General features: G+C 39.6%; 3 protein-coding genes across 5 annotated transcripts; 1 reads left to right on the top strand and 2 right to left on the bottom strand.

The window, feature by feature from the left end:
• Positions 1 to 2: 2 nt before the first annotated feature.
• Positions 3 to 1,459, top strand: nudcd2 (NudC domain containing 2). The gene is made up of 4 exons (XM_086057111.1): positions 3 to 391; positions 743 to 791; positions 866 to 1,017; positions 1,094 to 1,459. The coding sequence occupies exons 1-4, from the start codon at positions 203 to 205 to the stop codon at positions 1,175 to 1,177; spliced, it is 474 nt and encodes a 157-aa protein (XP_085913237.1). The 5' UTR covers positions 3 to 202; the 3' UTR covers positions 1,178 to 1,459.
• ccng1 (cyclin G1) lies at positions 1,430 to 5,362 on the bottom strand. Of its 2 annotated transcripts, none has more exons than XM_086057101.1 (6): positions 5,168 to 5,362; positions 3,424 to 3,687; positions 3,100 to 3,353; positions 2,934 to 3,012; positions 2,468 to 2,589; positions 1,430 to 2,380 (listed from the first exon to the last, which is right to left on the bottom strand). In XM_086057101.1, exons 2-6 carry the CDS (start codon positions 3,685 to 3,687, stop codon positions 2,245 to 2,247), a joined length of 855 nt encoding a protein of 284 aa, XP_085913227.1. In that variant the 5' UTR covers positions 5,168 to 5,362; the 3' UTR covers positions 1,430 to 2,244. The 2 variants fall into 2 exon arrangements, with proteins under 2 accessions (XP_085913227.1, XP_085913219.1); XM_086057093.1 differs by having other exon boundaries at positions 2,479 to 2,589.
• A 951-nt stretch (positions 5,363 to 6,313) lies between these two features.
• On the bottom strand, positions 6,314 to 16,058 carry LOC147151577 (septin-8-A-like). 2 transcript variants are annotated; one of them, XR_015085712.1, is made up of 11 exons: positions 15,830 to 16,058; positions 12,869 to 12,983; positions 12,563 to 12,758; positions 12,174 to 12,360; positions 11,941 to 12,102; positions 11,200 to 11,296; positions 10,943 to 11,111; positions 9,696 to 9,828; positions 9,440 to 9,627; positions 8,455 to 8,529; positions 6,314 to 7,243 (listed from the first exon to the last, which is right to left on the bottom strand). XR_015085712.1 is itself a non-coding variant. In XM_086023631.1 (10 exons), exons 1-10 carry the CDS (start codon positions 15,881 to 15,883, stop codon positions 7,189 to 7,191), a joined length of 1,356 nt encoding a protein of 451 aa, XP_085879757.1. In that variant the 5' UTR covers positions 15,884 to 16,057; the 3' UTR covers positions 6,314 to 7,188. The 2 variants fall into 2 exon arrangements, 1 of the variants encoding a protein (XP_085879757.1); XM_086023631.1 differs by lacking the exon at positions 8,455 to 8,529 and having other exon boundaries at positions 15,830 to 16,057.
• Between the last annotated feature and the right edge of the window lie 1,652 nt (positions 16,059 to 17,710).

Raw genomic sequence — 17,710 nt, 5'->3', positions numbered from 1 at the left:
ATAGACACTAGATGGCATTAGCACACCCAGAGTACCGGAAATGACACCGTCGCTGTCAGACGAAGAATAACTTTTGCGGAAAGACTGGCAACACAACAAACAAAAATAATTGAAGACTTGCTCAATTTGTTAATTCATTACACTACTGGAAAAAAACAAAACAATTTCTCATTGCATTAGAAATCAATTCCTCGCGAGCGGTATGTCTGTGCACTTCGACGAGAGGAGCGGGCTGGTTCCCTGTCAGACAAGCTGGGGCTCGTGGAGTCAAACCATGGAGGAGGTGTTCATCGAAGTCAACGTGCCCCCCGGGACGTCGGCTAAAGAAATCAAGTGTCATTTGGGAACCAGAGACGTCGAGTTGAACGTCAAAGGAACAGAAATAATCAAGGTTGTCTTATGTTATTCTGGGAATGACTGATTGGATCAAGCGCTCACATTCGCGTGTCAAAAATATATTCGAATTCAGTATGTTTGTTTTTTTACCATCGAATTTGATGTTCACCTTACACGGTCATCAACTTGGTCACATCAAATTAAGTCAGCCAGCAAAACATCTGTAGTAATCTGTACACCGTAATGCATTCAATAAAACGTGTCTCTGATGAGTATGATGTATTTTAGTTGTAATGTCTGTTTTTATGTTATTAGATAAATATTGAATTTGTTGGACTGTGATCAGGAAATGTAAATTGTATTCCAGCCACCTTCCTGACTCTCCAATTTCTACATCTTTTGACAGGGCAGATTGTTTGGTGCAACTGTGTCTGATGAGGCAACATGGACACTAGGTAGGATGTGATTTATTATAGTATGATGTAGATGTCTTTTGTATGCCTTGTCTCACTTCACTTATTTCATCCAGAGGACAAATGTCTAATTCGAATTGTGCTGATGAAGACAAACCGAGAAGCGGGGAACTGCTGGTCGTCTTTGTTAGAGGGAGAATACTGCGCTAATGCTTGGGTCCAGGACCAGATGCAGAGAAAGCTTACACTAGAAAGGTTTCAGCGAGAGGTTCGTTGCTCTAATTTTTATGATGTTTATTTTCCCTCCAATATTGACAGATAAGAATTGAAAATCTCCTCTCCAGAATCCTGGATTTGACTTCAGTGGTGCAGAGATTTCAGGAAACTTCGCTGGTGGTGGTCCAGACTTTTCCAGTTTACAAAAGTGACCTGCACCAAAAACCCATATTGGGGGATGTAGGTTGGCCAAAATGAACAATTTTGTTGATGTCACAGCACACAGGACCTTTAGGTCCAAAAATGTAAAGTGTTTCAATGTCAATAAGTCTGTCACTGTTCTGCCAGTCTTTTCCCACTGGAGAACTAATAATTTGGCAGAAGTTGGGCCCATCAAGCAGAGTAATAATTATTTTATCTTTTGACACGTGTTGGTGAATTTGGAACAACAATGCACACACAACTTTTCAATAAAGTTTTATTGAAAGGTACAAGTCCATTTGTAGATGGTGTATTCAGTCCTTTTGAAATGTATTTGTTGGAACTAATAGTGACACTTGTCATACTACACAAACAAACAGGAAAGGAACTGCAATGCAAATTCCAAATCACATTTGAGACCAAAAAGGTACCATTGTGCTCCCAACTGAAATCACAAAGAACATGTGGCACTTCACGCTGTGCCAATAAATCTATCAAATGGCGAAAACAACTCATCCGTAACCACCGTGTGAATACCTTCAATTTACTTTATTAACAAAAAAAGAAATATCACCTTGGGTAGGAGTGTGCATTCAAGACAGCTTAGCAACCTAGGGTGGAAGTTAAGGATTTTGGGCCCGATTTCTTGGTTCCATATTTTTGTTTCGCAAAATCCTTCTCCCTCCTCTTCCACATGGTGGACTGAGGACCTAGGTGGTTCAATACTTATTAGCTTAAAACCAGGAACCCGTTCCAGGAAATACCAAACACCTTGGTACGGATTCAAACAAGAACATACTCACACACCCTCGGAAGGAAAACTGAGCAGAAGAGTTGTGGCTAATTTACTGCTTCTTGTTATTGCGAGAGAGAAAAGCCTTTTCACTTAAAGAACGCCATCTCACAGATGAGGATCTTTAAGTAAAAAAAAAGTGAGCAAAGTCACCTGACAAGTTAAAGCCAATCACAGGGAGCAAAAAAATAATAATTTGGGGTCAGGCAACAAGATGGCGGCTAAGAGTTTAACAAGCCGACTCGGGTATGGTGGGAAGGTGAGTGATCTTGTAGTAGCTGTGCTTCAACTGGCGAGCGGTTCTTCCCGAAATGGTCCAGCGAAGTCTCTGGCTGTTGGGCCTGGAGCACTTGGCGTTGGCGTATTCAGCCAGGCATTTGCCCACCAACTCACGCACACACACGAGATCGCCATCTCTGATCTGTTGAGAAACAAAAGGATATTGTTTTTGTTTCTTTTTTTTTTTTTTTTTAACTTAACTGCAGTATTATCTTAAATGTTCAGATACCTGGTACTTACAGTTAGTAGCTTCTGCAAACTTTCCAGAGCCTCAGAGAGTTGGTCCCTTTCCTCTGGGTCATGATGGTCCTCCACCTCAAGACACAGGAGAGCCATGGCAAGCAGAGAAGGCTGGAGATAAATCCGAAGAGGACAGGAGACTTACTTTGAGAGAGTAGAAGTCATTATCCATGACACTATATCATAAACCTTTTTTTACATTGGCAGGCAGGGCTAATGTTTGCCTCCTAACTGGTGCTCAAAGGAGGGAGCACATAACTCCAATTCTGGCCTCCCTTTTCGAGTTATTTATAAAATTCTTAACTATAAATCTTTTAACCGTCTCACCCCACCTTCTATGTACCTGCCTGGCGCCTAAGGTCAGCAGACCAGACGCGACTAGAGGCATCGAGGACTAGGTGGGGCCTGTATTTATGGTGTTAGCGTGTCATGATAGCAGAATGAGTGAAACCTACCTTCATTTTGGAAAAGACGAAGGAGCAGTGACAAGCTTTCAATTGAGCCTCCAATCTCTCAAGGCTCAGGTTCTTCTCGCTGTATAAAAACAATACACATTTCTAAGAATCTGATGATTGGAATGATTCTACTAAATAATGACAGCTAAAAATAACTTGTCATCACCTATCTGCACCAAGCTGCTCCTGGATGTAGCTGTGAAAGAGGCGGAGGAAGCGGAGGGAAGTGGGGGCCTTCACCTTCCAGTTGAGTTTCTCCATAATGATCTTCTCCATCCGCATCATGTCAGACACCGTGAAGCGGTTCTGACTGATGCGGATCAGGTCGTTGGCAAGGGGGATGTTCTTATTCTCTTCAGAGGACTTCACAGCAATGTAGAAGCAGCAGAGACCCACGCAAGACAGGTGCTTTGGTTGAATCTAGACAAAACAGTGAGAACGTCATTCAGGTATTTCAGTAACAAGCTTGACAATTCATTATTGCACAAACCTTCATGACCGAGAGGAAGCGGTCGAGCAGGCTGATGGCCAGAGAGAACGTATCCGAGCTGAAACCAAAGAACCTGCTCAGAGTGAGCAAGTCCTTCACTTCCAGCTCCCTCAGTCTACTCGTCATCCTCAGTCCGTTGTCAGAAGCGCCCTCAATGATCCTCAAACCGCTGAGCTTTGGCTGGTAGCGGCTCTCCAGATCAGTTAAAGCCTTCAGCTGGACTGCAAAAGGCAATGCTGCAGGTGCTGTCACTGTGTCGATCATCTGTGTGCAAAACGGTAAAAAATATGTAGGAACAACTTGAAAATGAAGACGTGTGATGACAGCCCTGATTCAGGCCAGGGGGGGATTTTTTTTTTTCTGCTTTAACTTAATGAATATTAGGAGGATTCAAACAGAAATTGACTATTTTATTTGAAAGTAAGGTTTAAGCAAGCATCTTTTTCAGATTTGAAAATGCATTTAGGGCCGCAATGACTGATTATTTTAATAATATTAATCTGGCGACTATTTTGTCAATTAATCTGATTCAAGATAAACAAGTTTTATTCATCCAAAAATGACAGTGCAGAAAATGCACATTTCGGTTTGTCACATGTCAGACAATAAGGAAAGTGTTCATCATTGTAAAAGCAAATATTTACAACTGTTTTCTTTTGATTCAATAAATAAGTCTGCTTCCATGGAGGACTACAGAAATTTGAGACTATTTACAGTTGAGAGGCTGGAATTCCTATTTAGACTATTCTAAATTAAACAAGGTCTCGAAACAAGTAATCAACTATCAAAATTGTCAATTATATTGATAATCGATTATAGATTAATCATTTCAGCTCAAAATGTTTTTGTTAATGCAGAAATAAAATGTTCAGTTAATTGATTTCATACATGAAACACTAGTTGAAACAGTTAAAAAAAAACAAGATATACAGTCTTATCCTCACTTTCGAGGTCAAATGGATTTGTGGCTCCCAGTGGTGTTTTTGGGCCGAAAAGGCTTTTTGATATTTAAAATTGTCGCCCCCTGACCTAGTCAGTGTGTAAGGTTTCCAATTATTCAACTCGCTATCTGATCAAATGAATGCTAGGTCTTGAGATAACAAGCTTGTTTTAAAAGTAGGGTCTCTTGCAGACTTTTCACTGTCAAGTTATTCTGGTGGCCTTTTGCAACTCAGCAGCTGTCAAACTGGGCTCAACTGGATTGGAGAAAGGAGGGGCGAATCAACGCAGAGACGTCACAGGGAGCAGCTATAATAAGTTTCTTCCAACCAACTAAAACGGATCAATTTAAGGTCGCAGACTGTGGTGTTCTGTCAAAAAGCGGTGGTTGTGTTGAACGTTTCACAGTCTCATAAAAATGGGGGGCGTGAGGGAGTTAGGCCGTTCATAACATGCCCGGACATGTCCCTTGCACATAGAAAGCTAAGCAACAGCGCTAACACTAGGCCCGGTAACAACAACAACACACCAAGGTCACATAACACTACTTCAAGCTGGGTATCAAAAACAAAATATAGTGACGGCCGTGTTAAGTCACTTGCGTCGTGGGTGTAGATAACGAAGCAACTAAACGTACAAGCGTTAGCTGGATGCTAACTATCACTGAATACGAATATGCTACAAACGATCGGCAAAATCGTTTGCATTCTTCATACGTGGTGCGTTTAAATGAGTTAATCAATTTCTTGTGGCATGGGTTTAAAAATGTGATTTCGTAAATAAAAAGAAGTCTGCTTTTACTTACCTTGGCTCAAGTTACGTTGGTAGTTTAAAAATAAATCCGTAGGAGTGAAAGCGGGTGAATTAGGTGTAAAACACCAAAAAAGGTAAGTATGAACTTTCTTTTAAGAAAGTTTTAAGCATAGATTTTGTACCTGCCTATGCACACCCCCGACCCTTGGAGTAAGGCGACGGGGAAAAGGACAGATTCAGAGTTTAATAGCCCTTAAAACCAGGCCCATGTCCGAACACGGCGAGCGTTCATTGGTCACCGATGGTGACGTTTAATATTCTGTAATTCTATTGGATAATTTCCTCGTCTTTCTAAAGTAAGACCCGCCCTTTATTAAACAGGGGGAAGAGCCACTTGGTGAACGCTTCTTCATACGGTCATTTCAGTGTAGTTTTGTAAAATAATAATAATAATAATACATTTAAATATAGAATCGACACGAAAACGACAACATCAAACTTGGTTACAGATTACGCAATTAAATCTGACCATGCATTCCAAATTTAAAGGTTGATTACTGCAAGTGAAGATTTTTGGGCAATACAATAATTAACAATTGCATCATTATCGACCTAGCTCGAACGTCTCTGAAAATCGTTATTTGTTAAAATTCAGTGCAGTAAAATGTCATCGTGGCTAAGACTGCTGACCCCTTTTCCAACATGGACTTTGTTTGATCAACACCTAGTGGGAGCTTTCTGGAACAATCTGGAAGCAGGCCAATTTGTTTGTAAACATCCATCCATCCATTACCGCTTATCCTCACAAGGGTCGCGGGGCGTGCTGGAGCCTATCCCAGCTGTCTTTGGGCAGTAGGCAGGGGACACCCTGAATTGGTTGCCAGCTAATGGCAGGGCACACAGAGACAAACATCCGCACTCACAATCACACCTAGGGGCAATTTAGAGTATCCACGCATGTTTTTGGAGTGTGGGAGGAAACCGGAGTACCCGGAGGAAACCCACGCAGGCACGGGGAGAACATGCAAACTCCACACAGGGAGGCCGGAGCCGGGATCGAACCCACGACCTCTGAACTGTGAGGCGGACGTGCTAACCAGTCGACCACCGTCACTGTTTGTAAACACTAAACAGCTATTTCCATTTAGGCTGCAGCGAATTCTGTTTTGGTGTCAAATTACGGTCCAAACGAGGTAGATTTCAATAAAGTTAGTCTTTATTACATAAAATAGCCAACACAAATCAAACATTTGATCTTACATATGGATCACGTGTGCGTTTGCGTGTGTGTGTGTGTGTGTGTGTGGGTGTGGGTGTGTGTGTGTGCGTGCAAATTACTTGACTTCACAAGCACCGTAAAATGTACATTCATTAGGCAGGTCATTAGTAATCCTCTAAAACAGCTCAATATATGCTGCCTCATTATAAACTTTACATTTTATCTTATATTTATTCATATTTATACTTACTGATGATGGTGATGTTCTTGCATTGTGTCAGGTCATGGTTGAAAAGTATTTCAAATTTTTAACAGTACGGTTGTTCAATAGTCATATTTCTATCCAGTATTGATGGCAGAGCTGTTTTATTGAATCACATAAGATCATAAACGTGAACCATACACATTTCCAGTTGTAAATGTTAATACGACAAGGTGCTGATTATGCTAAGCAAAGCCTATAATAGTCTGAATAAGATGTCATTTAAATTATATATAAAAAATAAGAACTTAGTACCGTTACCAACAATTTCATGTCATTTTCTGGTACGTACATACAGTATTATGTATTATTTCACAGTGTAATCAGTCGGAAAGTACATTTGAAATGAAGGAAGGGCACATTTAAAACTAACGATAATACTTTTCCATTAAAGGAATTTTGATTCTTGGGGAGGTGGTTATGTCATGCACAATCCATGCTACATAGCAGAGGGTAGAACATACAAGGAAGACACTTGGCAATTCATTCCCAGCGATTTAAGTGCATTTCTCTCAAAAGTGCTCATTCAAGTATCAAAAATAATACACTTGCTTGTCCATCTGTCACTGTGTCGGCGTAGTTAGAAAGTCTTCTAATTCAAATTCCTGGATGAGGTTAAGGAACACGCAGAAGGAAGACTAAAGAAGCTATGGGAAGAAAAGACAAAACATGAGTAATATATTGTACACACTGCATGTTATTTGTTAGTTGTTAGTGAAGCCAAAAATGCTATTTTGCTAATTGTTTTTAGAGGCACACCTGTTAATACACTAAAATGCTAGCGTCATATTCTGTATTAAAAAGAGTGGCTGCAGTAAGAAGCCTTTGTTATGAGATACACTTACTGGAGATTGCATTGGGTACTGACTTACACAGTCTAGAGATCCAATACATACATTCTGCCTTTTCAAAGACTACATTTAAGCGTGACCCTCAGAGAAGTATTACCGTAATAATGTGCCTATTATTGTAGTTTGCAGTGGTTTATAACGGAACCCCACCATACTATGAGCTATTTATAGTACAGTATTTTGTTCAACTTGATACTGTTTAATTATTAAATTAATTGTTTTGACAGTATATTTGCACTTATAGTGGATATTAATAGTCTACAAACCCCTGTTCAAAGGCAATTTTTTGTGACATAAAAAATGAGATCAAGATACATTTCAAAGATTTCAAATGGTTTTCTGTTGAGTTGTATAGGTTGCAGTAGTGGAGGAAATAGTACCCGTCTATTCTAAAGACTCTGTGTACTTATATGTCACATCTATGTCATAGGTGCTCGTTAATGCAACACTCGTGTAGCTCATACTACCAGAGACGAATTCCTTGTGTATTTTTAACAGACTTGGCCAATAAAGATGATTCTGATTCTGAAAAAGATTTGAAAAACTATAATGGTCTACTTTTTTATGTCACTAAAACCTAACAATTGAACAGCGCTGTGTAGACTTACTATGCACTATATTGAATCTCATTGTGCAAGTGTGCGTAATGACCAGGTAGTGTATAGCTTTGTGCTCACAATATAATATTCCTAATTAGACTCTGAACGATATTGTATACTGTTCAACTAATCAATTATGAGACTATAAATGAATATAATAAAATGAATACACCAAATATACCATAGGTTTCAAAGATCAGTTCATTGTGATCAGCCCAATGAAAATTTCAAACACCCATTCATGGCAAGAACATAAAATAACAACTGCTCCAACTATTGAAAACAGTCCTTTGATTTGTTTTGATGTGTCTCGCAGAGTCAGCATCAATACACTGAGCAAAGCTAGCGTTATCATCGGTAAGTACACAGTGGATTACAGCAGGCGCATTCATATTCAGGCTCACACACCATCACCAGTCTCTTTGACCAACGCTGATGGCAGACACATTCATGGTTTCCCTGGATGATTGTTCTGTAAATCAACTGAAAAGGGACAAGACATACAACAACAAAATATGGTGGGACGTAAACAAACACAGGGTTTGAAATGCAAAAGGATAACGTGACAAGTGATGGGACAATGTAATCTGTATTTCAGGTTTACAGAGTATTAACTTGTGTCTTTAATTTCCTTACACCCTACAAGGCTTCACTGTTTTAATCTTGACCATCAGGTGTGTATATTTCCAGCACATAATTCCTCCTGACATATGGTGTGTCCTCCTGTGCAAAATAATTTGGTAGTGTGAGGTCATCCGTGTCAGCAGTGAGACCAATCGTATGTAAACACAATTGCCCCTGCCTGATACCGTCTGGCAGGTCAGCCCGCAGAGACAGAAGCATCAGGCTGTGTCAAACTGTGACACATCCTACTGTGTCTGGGCACATAGTGTCACTCTCAATCTGTCCCTGGATCAGTATCTGAGCAATACATGGCTCCTGGGAGGATGTCACTACCTCATTAATCATGCCCCGTCTACATAGGCTACCACGGAGAACACTGTCCACGCTTGCATGATAGCCTTTAATCACGTATCCTTATTTGGCTAACCCAGCATGTGCAACCATGGAACCTCTAAGGTCAAACAAAATCCGTTCCCGGATGTTGGTTCATCTTCGGTTTGTTCTGATTTAGCAACTACTAAATAAGATATAATGATTTTTTTAAATTGTCATACATAGCTAATATTTTTTCAGACCAATTATGTGACATTGGATCATTTTCTCTGACTTCAAAGGTCAATTGTTCCTACAAATGTGTGTTGAATTCTAAATTATACGACTTGAAAGCTATTCAACGGTTCCAGATCAAAAAAATTAAAAAATGCCACTTTTTTTTTTTCAAAGCAAATGTCATGAGCGTCACCCAAAATTGAAAGAAAGGGGGACTTACTTTTTCTTGTCCTTGTCCTTCTTGAGAGGTTGAGAGGTACCTTGGAGAGCCTGGCCCATCAGCGTCTCTGCAGCGACCCTCCTCCTATTGAAAGCATTCATCTCTTCCTCCAGCTCCCGCCGTTTCTCCTCCAGGTTCTTCTTTTCTTCCTGGTGCAGCCGTTTGAGCTGCTCAAACCTTTCGTGGAGCTTGAGAAGAAGTACAAAATCAAAATTGGACATACGTTCCCTGAGGTGTTATGCATGCTAACCGTCACCTCTTTTTCCTTTTCTTTCAGCTCTGCTTCGGTCTCCTTTACTTTGTTGACAAACATCTGCCTCATTCCTTCTTCCTGGTGTTGCAGTTCTCTAATGAACTCCTTCCTCTTGGCTTCGTATGTCTCTTGCAGGCTGCAGGTCATGGTAGTGGCAATTTTATTCCATTTTACGTGATACTCATTATCAATTTATGACACAAGATTCATTCATAGACTAGAGTGGTAGTGTTGAGAGAGAACAACAAGTCGAGCTGGGTGATTATAAGGAAAATAATTAAATAACCATTAAAATAATCATTGCTATATTGAAGGGTGTTGAAATCGCGATTAACAAACACGATTATTCAAGGATTTCAAAACTTTGTGTTTATTCAACTCACCAAACTCAACTTTAAATATAATTTGAAAGAACAACAAGAATATAAATTAGTAACAAATTAATAATATATTCAAATAATAGCAATGAAAAAACAATAAATACAAATCTGTTCCTGCTGTGATTGCCTTGGCCTCTTAGGGGCAGTGTAGCGACGTGTGCACGGAGTACACACTTAATATTAGATAAGAAGAGTAGAAGAAGAAAGTTGTGATTTATCTGTATAAATATAACTTTTTTTTTTTACAGATTAGGAAGAATATATACCTTTGAATATTGTTACATAACCTGTCTTTATGTGCTACTAGTGCTTGTGTTTGGTTTTTGAAGGAATATCACTCCTGGAACGCAATGCTAATTTCTATCAGCCTTTCAATGGGATTTTACATTGACAGCTAGCATTAGCACTGGTGATGTTTCTAAAACAAAGTATGTCTCAAATTAAAATATGCAATGTGTGTAACTTTTTTTGTTGTGTTTAGTTTTACAGTAAACTCCAACTGGGTTGACATTACCAACAGTTTAAAGCACGCTCTGGGAGAACATAATAACTGTTGTCACACGCTTCTCAAGCAACATGGTGCATTTAGGGTGCCTTCACAACATAGGACTTATATTAAGTCACATCACCTTCGATTATAATGTTTTTATGATCGTGAGAAGCCAACGTCGAAATCATGACTACATTTCGATTAATTACCCAAACCTACTACGAAATAACACAAAAACAAGCCCATGCCAATGTAAATGTAACCTCCTTCGCAGAGGTAAGAAACGTTAGTACTGCCAAGTGCCACTATTTAAAAAGACCATAGAGATAGACAATGTACAATAGTTTCCTCGTAGCAACATTGTTTTAACCTTATCTCACCTGAACGACTGGCTGTTGGGGTCTGTGTCCTTGAAGCCCATCTCCTCCAGCTTGCAGCGGCGGTAGAGCTCATAGTGGCGAGTGTGCGTTTGTTCACGAAGATCCTCCATGTTCACACGCAGCAGCATCTCCCTCAGTTTCACAAAATCACAATGGTTCTCATTCTCCACTAGGGGACAAAAGACGTACGAAAGAAATTCACAATCTTGAATGACTTTTCAACATGTGGAGACTTACAATGCTTGAGTTGGGCTCACCCTGTACTGTTCCCCAAGGGTACAGTCTTGCTTTGACCATTTTATTGCCTACTTTGACGTCTTCCACACTGCCAACAACAGCAAATGGCAGGTGAGTCTGCAGTAGAAGATGAAAACCACTGCTGTCACATTCTGAGTCATTATGCTACGTTGATGAATGAGTCCCCCGATTTGAGAATACTATGGCAGCAAAGATTACAATTAAAAATACGTAATTCCAGGGCCAAGGAATCACTGTGCTATCTCATGTAGTTACCCCAAAGATGTGGCGACTCGTTTGCAAAGGAACCTGCACCATCTAGTGGCTCTTCCCAGCATCTAAACCTAGCCCAAAACTATCACACTCATTTGGTGATGACTGAATTTGATGTTTAGAATTGTAAAGTTTAAACATAATAGGAAATTAGTATAAGCATTGCCATCTTTGACTCCATCCTGTAGAATCTCGAGAAATCAGTTATGCTTCCAGGGCGACCACCAATAAAAGGGACTCCTAATAAAAGATGAATCTGTCTACTGCTCTTCTAGTAAGACAGACAGTGTCCCACATTCTAATAAAAGGTTGCTGCACGTGTATTATCTATTGTTGATGTGTGCGTGCATGTGAGCGTGCATGCAGTGTTTAAGAGAGTGTGGGTCACTGAGTGAGAGTGGGAATGTGAGAGCGCGTGTGCGTGAATATAAGTGAGCGAGCGACTGACTGGCTGACTGACTGGCTGGCTGTGTGTGTGAGAGCCCCACATTCATGGAAGAGTTGATTTCAGCCACAGCCTCATCCTCAGTTGGAAACTGGTATATCTGCACCCCGTTGCTGACCAGCTCGCTCATGATCTTGATCTTTAACTTGTCCAGTTCACTCTTTGACACAGTGTCTGCCTTTGCAATGACAGGGATGACGTTCACCTGCGAGCAAACAACAAACCTGAATAAAATTCTACTAATTGGAAAAAACACACGTGGAATTCTGCGATCACCTTGCTGTCGAGCTTCTTCATGGTGACGAGATCGAGAGACTTGAGGGAGTGGCCGTTAGGAGCGATGAAATATAGGCAGATGTGGATTCTTGTGTCATGGAAATTGCACAGGGATCGTTTTATTTTTAGCTCCTCTTCAAGAAATGTTTCAAATTGAGTGTCAATATACTCTACAATGGGTTTATAGCTGCAAAGGAAAAATGAAAAACGCAAGCATTATTCTTTATATTCATTATATAGGGAAGGTGTTTTTATTTTGGTAAAACATTCACTATTTCTTCACTGCATCTATTAAGATCATTTTTGTTCAAGCAGTCACATAAAGACAAGAGTTCAAATTTCTTTCACATTACCGTACATTTTCTCTACCATTTTAACATCGTCATCACCTTTCTTCTTTGTTGATCTGGTCCCCAAAGCCAACAGTGTGCACAATGGTCAGCTTGAGGTTGACATTGCTCTCCTGTAGGTCATACGTGTGTGGTCGTAGAAGCACGTCCTTCTCATAGTGGCTGGCCTCTTCATTTTCAAACCTCGTATTGAAAAGTGTGTTCATTAAGGTGGATTTGCCTATCCCTGTCTCCCCTATAAGAAAAGCACACAAACAAAAGACTGGTGGTGAACAGATGTAAAGGAAAAAACAGGAGTGAGTTGATGTTTTTGTAATACAAAATAAATGTAAAAACCCTACTTGCCTATGCAGAGGATGTTGAAGCTGAAGCCCTGTGTGACTGATTTGCTGACCAACTGATCTGGAAGACTGTCAAAGCCCACGTGGCCCCCGAGCTCCAAGGTTCGTTTGTCTTCATTCTGAAGAGATGGAACACAGCACAGTTATCCCGGCTCCATTACAGGTTCCGGGTTCATGGTCCAGACAGACTCAAAATTACTAAAAATTGAGCGTCCGTTATTTGCCATTCGTCTACAGCGTGGGTACCCTTCCATTGTCCGTCATTCACTTTTTTTCCGTGGGAGGGTTGGGCCTCTAATTATAAACGGCCATCCGTCGGTGAGTCCAACTAAACTTTCATAAGTTCTAAATTCTAAATTCATTCTAAATAAAGGTGTTTCCGTCTATGTTTTCCATCTAAAAATTTCCCCATCATTCATCAATTGTCAGCAAAACAGGTGTCTGTCAGTAACGGATAGATGGACCGGTCCGACACATAGACAGAATCCCAGCTCTGCTGCTCTATTGCAGATTTGGTTTTGTACAGAATTGTCACTATTTTGTTCTGCCTCCTGATTTGTTTTCATTGTAATCCCACTGTCAACCACTAGATGGTGGCACACTATTTCATTTGACACTAAATTGGACTAAAGAAAAGTATTTCAGCTCATCACAGTTTTTTGCTATGATTGAATGTTGGTCCCAGACAATCCTGCTTTTTCAGCCTACACAAAGCAATGCATGTTGGTTCATTTTATAATGTACTGTACATCTTATTGACATTGTGAATTGACACTGTAAGTTTTAGTTTTGGGGAAAAAAATAATCTTATAAACCACACTGCTGTGCTTTTTCTGTTATTAATGTGTTTTTTTAAATAAAGTATAACTGTACATTAGGTAACACAAAATAACGTTTCATCTCTTACAACAGTTAGACTGTCAAATTTCCAAAATGACAACATTCTGCATAGTTTTATTCCTTAAAGGCTTGCTGTAACAAATACCTGTAAATTGGTCACTTGTGACAGAATGATTAACTGATCGTCTTGTATGTTGTTTATTGACAGACTATCAATTGACCTGCTGCAGCGTTTGTATCCATAGTGAGATGTGCTCGTCCATGCTGATGAGAATCTGGCATTTTCAAGCGGCTCAGCTTGAGGACCGGGATGTGTTCAATACAACATTCATCTGTCTCGGCCTCTTCAACACACACATACAAAGAGCTCTTTATCTCGATGTTGTTTCACGGGATGGGAGGCTATCCAAGCTGCTAGCCTGGTGGTACCCATCAGACACCCAGTCCTCGCAGTTCAGCATTCCACATTTGCAAAGAATCCTCTTAAATCTCATATTTGTCACAAAGTCTTAGAGCATTGCTTAACTTTAAAGCAAGTCACTAGTAAGACAATTCAGCACACAAGTAAAACGACTAGGGTGCACTAGACAAAAGTAGTGGGTGTTTTTCACATCAAGGTGCCACTTATGGCCCACTAGTAAACAATTAAACATCATTAGCAAACTACAGTGCTGCACTAACCCTGATAGCCGCAACTAGCGGGTATGCGTCATGCAGTAGTAGGCCTACACCCAACTAGAAACACCAAAATTGCCATTAGTGTTCTCTCACTTGTAACTCACGGCTACTAGTAAGTCAGTTTTTCTGCTAGTGTGATTAATTGTCTTAGTAGTGAGGACAAACAGCTTACTAGTGCATGGATCTTTAGCCATATATCAAGAATATCAAATAAATACTCAAACCACTTTCCATATATCCACAATTTTCTCCAATAGGGAGACCTTTGGTATAGTAGTAGACAAACTGCATGCTACTAGTGAGGCACTAGTTGACAACTGTGAGCTTCTATTACCATCGTAAAAATATACAATTCTACTGGTTAGCATTCGTGGTTCAACGGCTCACATAAGTCATGGTTCGGATCCGTCACGGATTTTGAGTCATTTTTCGGATCAGCAAAAAAAGAAGAAAAAAAAGAAAAAAGAGAAATAGAACTTTGTCTTCATTTATTTTATAAAACATTTTTGCCCCCCCCCCCAAAAAAAAACAACCCCTGTGTCTAATATCTAATATGGCTGTTTATGATTTAAGAGCGCAATTTAATGCAATATAAGCAGGATACCTTCTAATTGTATATGTGGTACAGTGTCTAAAATAACAAGGTATCCTGTCAGACATTTTGATCTTAATGTTTTCTTAAAATTATCTAATGACCAATAGTGTTTTGTAAAATAAATGAAGACAGTTAGCTAGTTTTTTTTCACAATGAAAAAGGCCTCTGCTAGTGCTCTGACAATTTTGTGCACTTTGACATTGCATCAAAAAAGCCATTGGCATTTTTGTGCAACCAGTAGGCGTCTAGGAGGCTATGTGTGATACTTGCCTATTCTGGACTATATTACTAGTGGTGCACGTTACTTCTCTAGGTTTAATTACAGAGTACTAGGCCAAAATTCACGCTAATAGTGTAAATAAGTCGTTGCACTAATGCGCTGAAGTGTCTAACCAGTGAGGACAAGAGCAGTTAGCAAAGACTTTAAATTGTACATCAAGGATATGGAATAAGTGTTCTAACGGCTTTCCATAAGTATTTTTCAAAAAGTCGCTGAGTAATTGCTGAATGTTAAAGCATGTCACTTGACTCTGCTGCCATTTATCCTCTTAACTGTGTCGCTGCATGTCCCGTGTTTCATTCAAACGAGTTCCTCTAAACGCATTCCAGTATGCATGCTAGGTCCAGAGCAAGATGCACAAATGTATGCACACACACGCACACATAAGATGTCTCCTATTTTGAAACGACAGCGCGTCATTTCTCTAAGTGCAGCCGCAGGAGAAAATCCGCATTTATCACCGAGTCATTGCGCATTCGCATTCTCAACCAAGCTCCCTCCCCCCCATCTGTTCATGTACATACATTCGCCTGACAAAACTCAACACGCATGATAGACGGTCTTGTACTCACAGCGAAAACGTCCACCTCGCTGGCCGCCATGGTCACAAGTGTCTCCCTCCTCATCACAGACGCACGCTGCTTTTTAAATATGGCCACTTGGAGGCAACACCCAGTGAGTACCGGAGGACGACATGACAGCCCTCCTTCCACTGGTGAACCAGCCAACAGCAGCGCCACTGCACAGCGGAGGTTGTTTTGCTTGTAGGAGTAATCCCGAACTGTTTTCCCAGTCAGGGCCTCTGGATGTAGCTGTTGCCAGGGCAAACGACCTGTGGTCTGAAACGATTGCCCTCCATGCTCAGTGCTCACCCATGGCATGTAAATAACGAGTGGATAATGACAGGATATTGAATGAAAAGTTAGGTACACACGTGATCAAAATTTGGGGCAAAATAGTCAAAAACAAAAAGGCTTATTACCACCACTCAATATTACTGTACTGAGCGTAAATCTTATTTTTCATTCAAAACAAATTGAGACAGCATAATTGATCAAGTTAATTGTTTCTCAACCTTATTTTTCCAACCCGAACAAATTGGAACAGTATATTTCGTGAAGTGAATTATGTCTATGTCGTTTTAATTAATCAAAACAAGCCATAGAACAGTGTTTGAGCCACCCCACCGCATAAAACCCAGTCACATTGAATAAGACAAAAATTAAATTCTGAAATCAATGACGAGTAATATTGTTTAATTGATCTGTGCTGTCTAATTTGTGATGCACTTCCAGTTTTGGGCGCAAATCTACCCAATGACTCTTGTTAAAGTTTGACATGCACACTAGTAGTTCCTCAGTGCAACAGATGGGGCCAAGGTGGGGTGGAACATTCCAGTGCCCACAAACTACTGAATGCCTAGATCTTATTAGACCAATAATATAAATACACAGATAATAATCAAGACAGTGTTCAAACTAAGTTTGTAAAGCTTTTTTTTTTTTTTGCAATCAAAACTTTCTGTAACAGTGTTTTTTATCAATCAAACAATGACAGTTAATTAGGATAGTATGTTTTACAGGACAATTAAAGTCCAAACATATTTTTACTGTATTTTATAAAAACTAGTTGGAATGATAGCATTTTTTACTCTCTATGTTCTACAGGCATTCTGTAAGTTATCTATTCAATTATGTTTATATTAAGCACATACACTAAAAAAGTAGTCTATGAGTGTAGATTTATCAGCTGCCAATAATATCATATTCATTCACTAGTGTGTATTTGTGTCTTGAGCCCATAATGAAAAATAATCGAACTTTTTCTTTTGTAGTGTAGTCCTTTTATTAATCTATCTATTCCTATTTTTTCTATTTATTTTCATTTTAATCACATATTCATATGGTTTATGTTTCATTAATGCAGCTTTGTGGGAAATTATGATTACATTCACTTCTGACGTCAGCAAATTCTCATCCAATTTACTTCTAAATTTATATCGTCGCCCCAAGTTTTTATGGGATTAATGTGCATGCATCAATTGTGGTGCAAAACCAAATTAAATTCCTTTAATAATATATATTAATACAATTTTTAAAAAACAAAATTTAAAACCACTAAACAGCACATTTCGCATTGTTACTCTGATTATGATTATGATTAAGAAAAATAAATCATTAAAAGACTTTACACCACATGTGTCTCCATGCACTTGGTAGTAATAAATAAATACAGTCAGCCTTTTCAATGAGAATAATCCACATATATAGTTTGATGATCTTGTTTTGGCTCTCATTAGAACATGTTACAGTAATTTCCGTTATTAATTGAACCAAAAGAAAATGGCTGCGGGTTTGTTTTTGTCAAGGGATTTATGATGCAACTGGGAGTGTCGCCATTAAAAAAAAAAAAATAAAAAAAAAGGAGCGAAGGGACGAGGGAGTGGGGGTGAA

This window comes from Filicampus tigris, chromosome 2 (genome assembly GCF_054856515.1).
Source record: "Filicampus tigris isolate MCC_2025a chromosome 2, RoL_Ftig_1.0, whole genome shotgun sequence".
Lineage (NCBI taxonomy): Eukaryota > Metazoa > Chordata > Actinopteri > Syngnathiformes > Syngnathidae > Filicampus > Filicampus tigris.
The sequence above is the reverse complement of the archived record's forward strand: the minus strand, read 5'-3'. Positions and strand labels throughout refer to the sequence as shown.

Coding starts and splice junctions, on each gene's coding strand:
- ccng1 (XM_086057093.1), bottom strand. CDS start 3,687: ATGATCGACACAGTGACAGCACCTGCAGCATTGCCTTTTGCAGTCCAG. Junction 3,354..3,423: donor GCTTCCTCTCGGTCATGAAG/GTTTGTGCAATA, acceptor TGTTTTGTCTAG/ATTCAACCAAAGCACCTGTC. Junction 2,590..2,933: donor TCGTCTTTTCCAAAATGAAG/GTAGGTTTCACT, acceptor ATTTATCTCCAG/CCTTCTCTGCTTGCCATGGC.
- LOC147151577 (XM_086023631.1), bottom strand. CDS start 15,883: ATGAGGAGGGAGACACTTGTGACCATGGCGGCCAGCGAGGTGGACGTT. Junction 12,984..15,829: donor GCGAGGTGGACGTTTTCGCT/GTGAGTACAAGA, acceptor CCATCTCTTCAG/AATGAAGACAAACGAACCTT. Junction 12,361..12,562: donor CAGATCAACAAAGAAGAAAG/GTGATGACGATG, acceptor TTTCCTTTGCAG/CTATAAACCCATTGTAGAGT.
- nudcd2 (XM_086057111.1), top strand. CDS start 203: ATGTCTGTGCACTTCGACGAGAGGAGCGGGCTGGTTCCCTGTCAGACA. Junction 392..742: donor AAGGAACAGAAATAATCAAG/GTTGTCTTATGT, acceptor ATCTTTTGACAG/GGCAGATTGTTTGGTGCAAC. Junction 1,018..1,093: donor TAGAAAGGTTTCAGCGAGAG/GTTCGTTGCTCT, acceptor TCTCCTCTCCAG/AATCCTGGATTTGACTTCAG.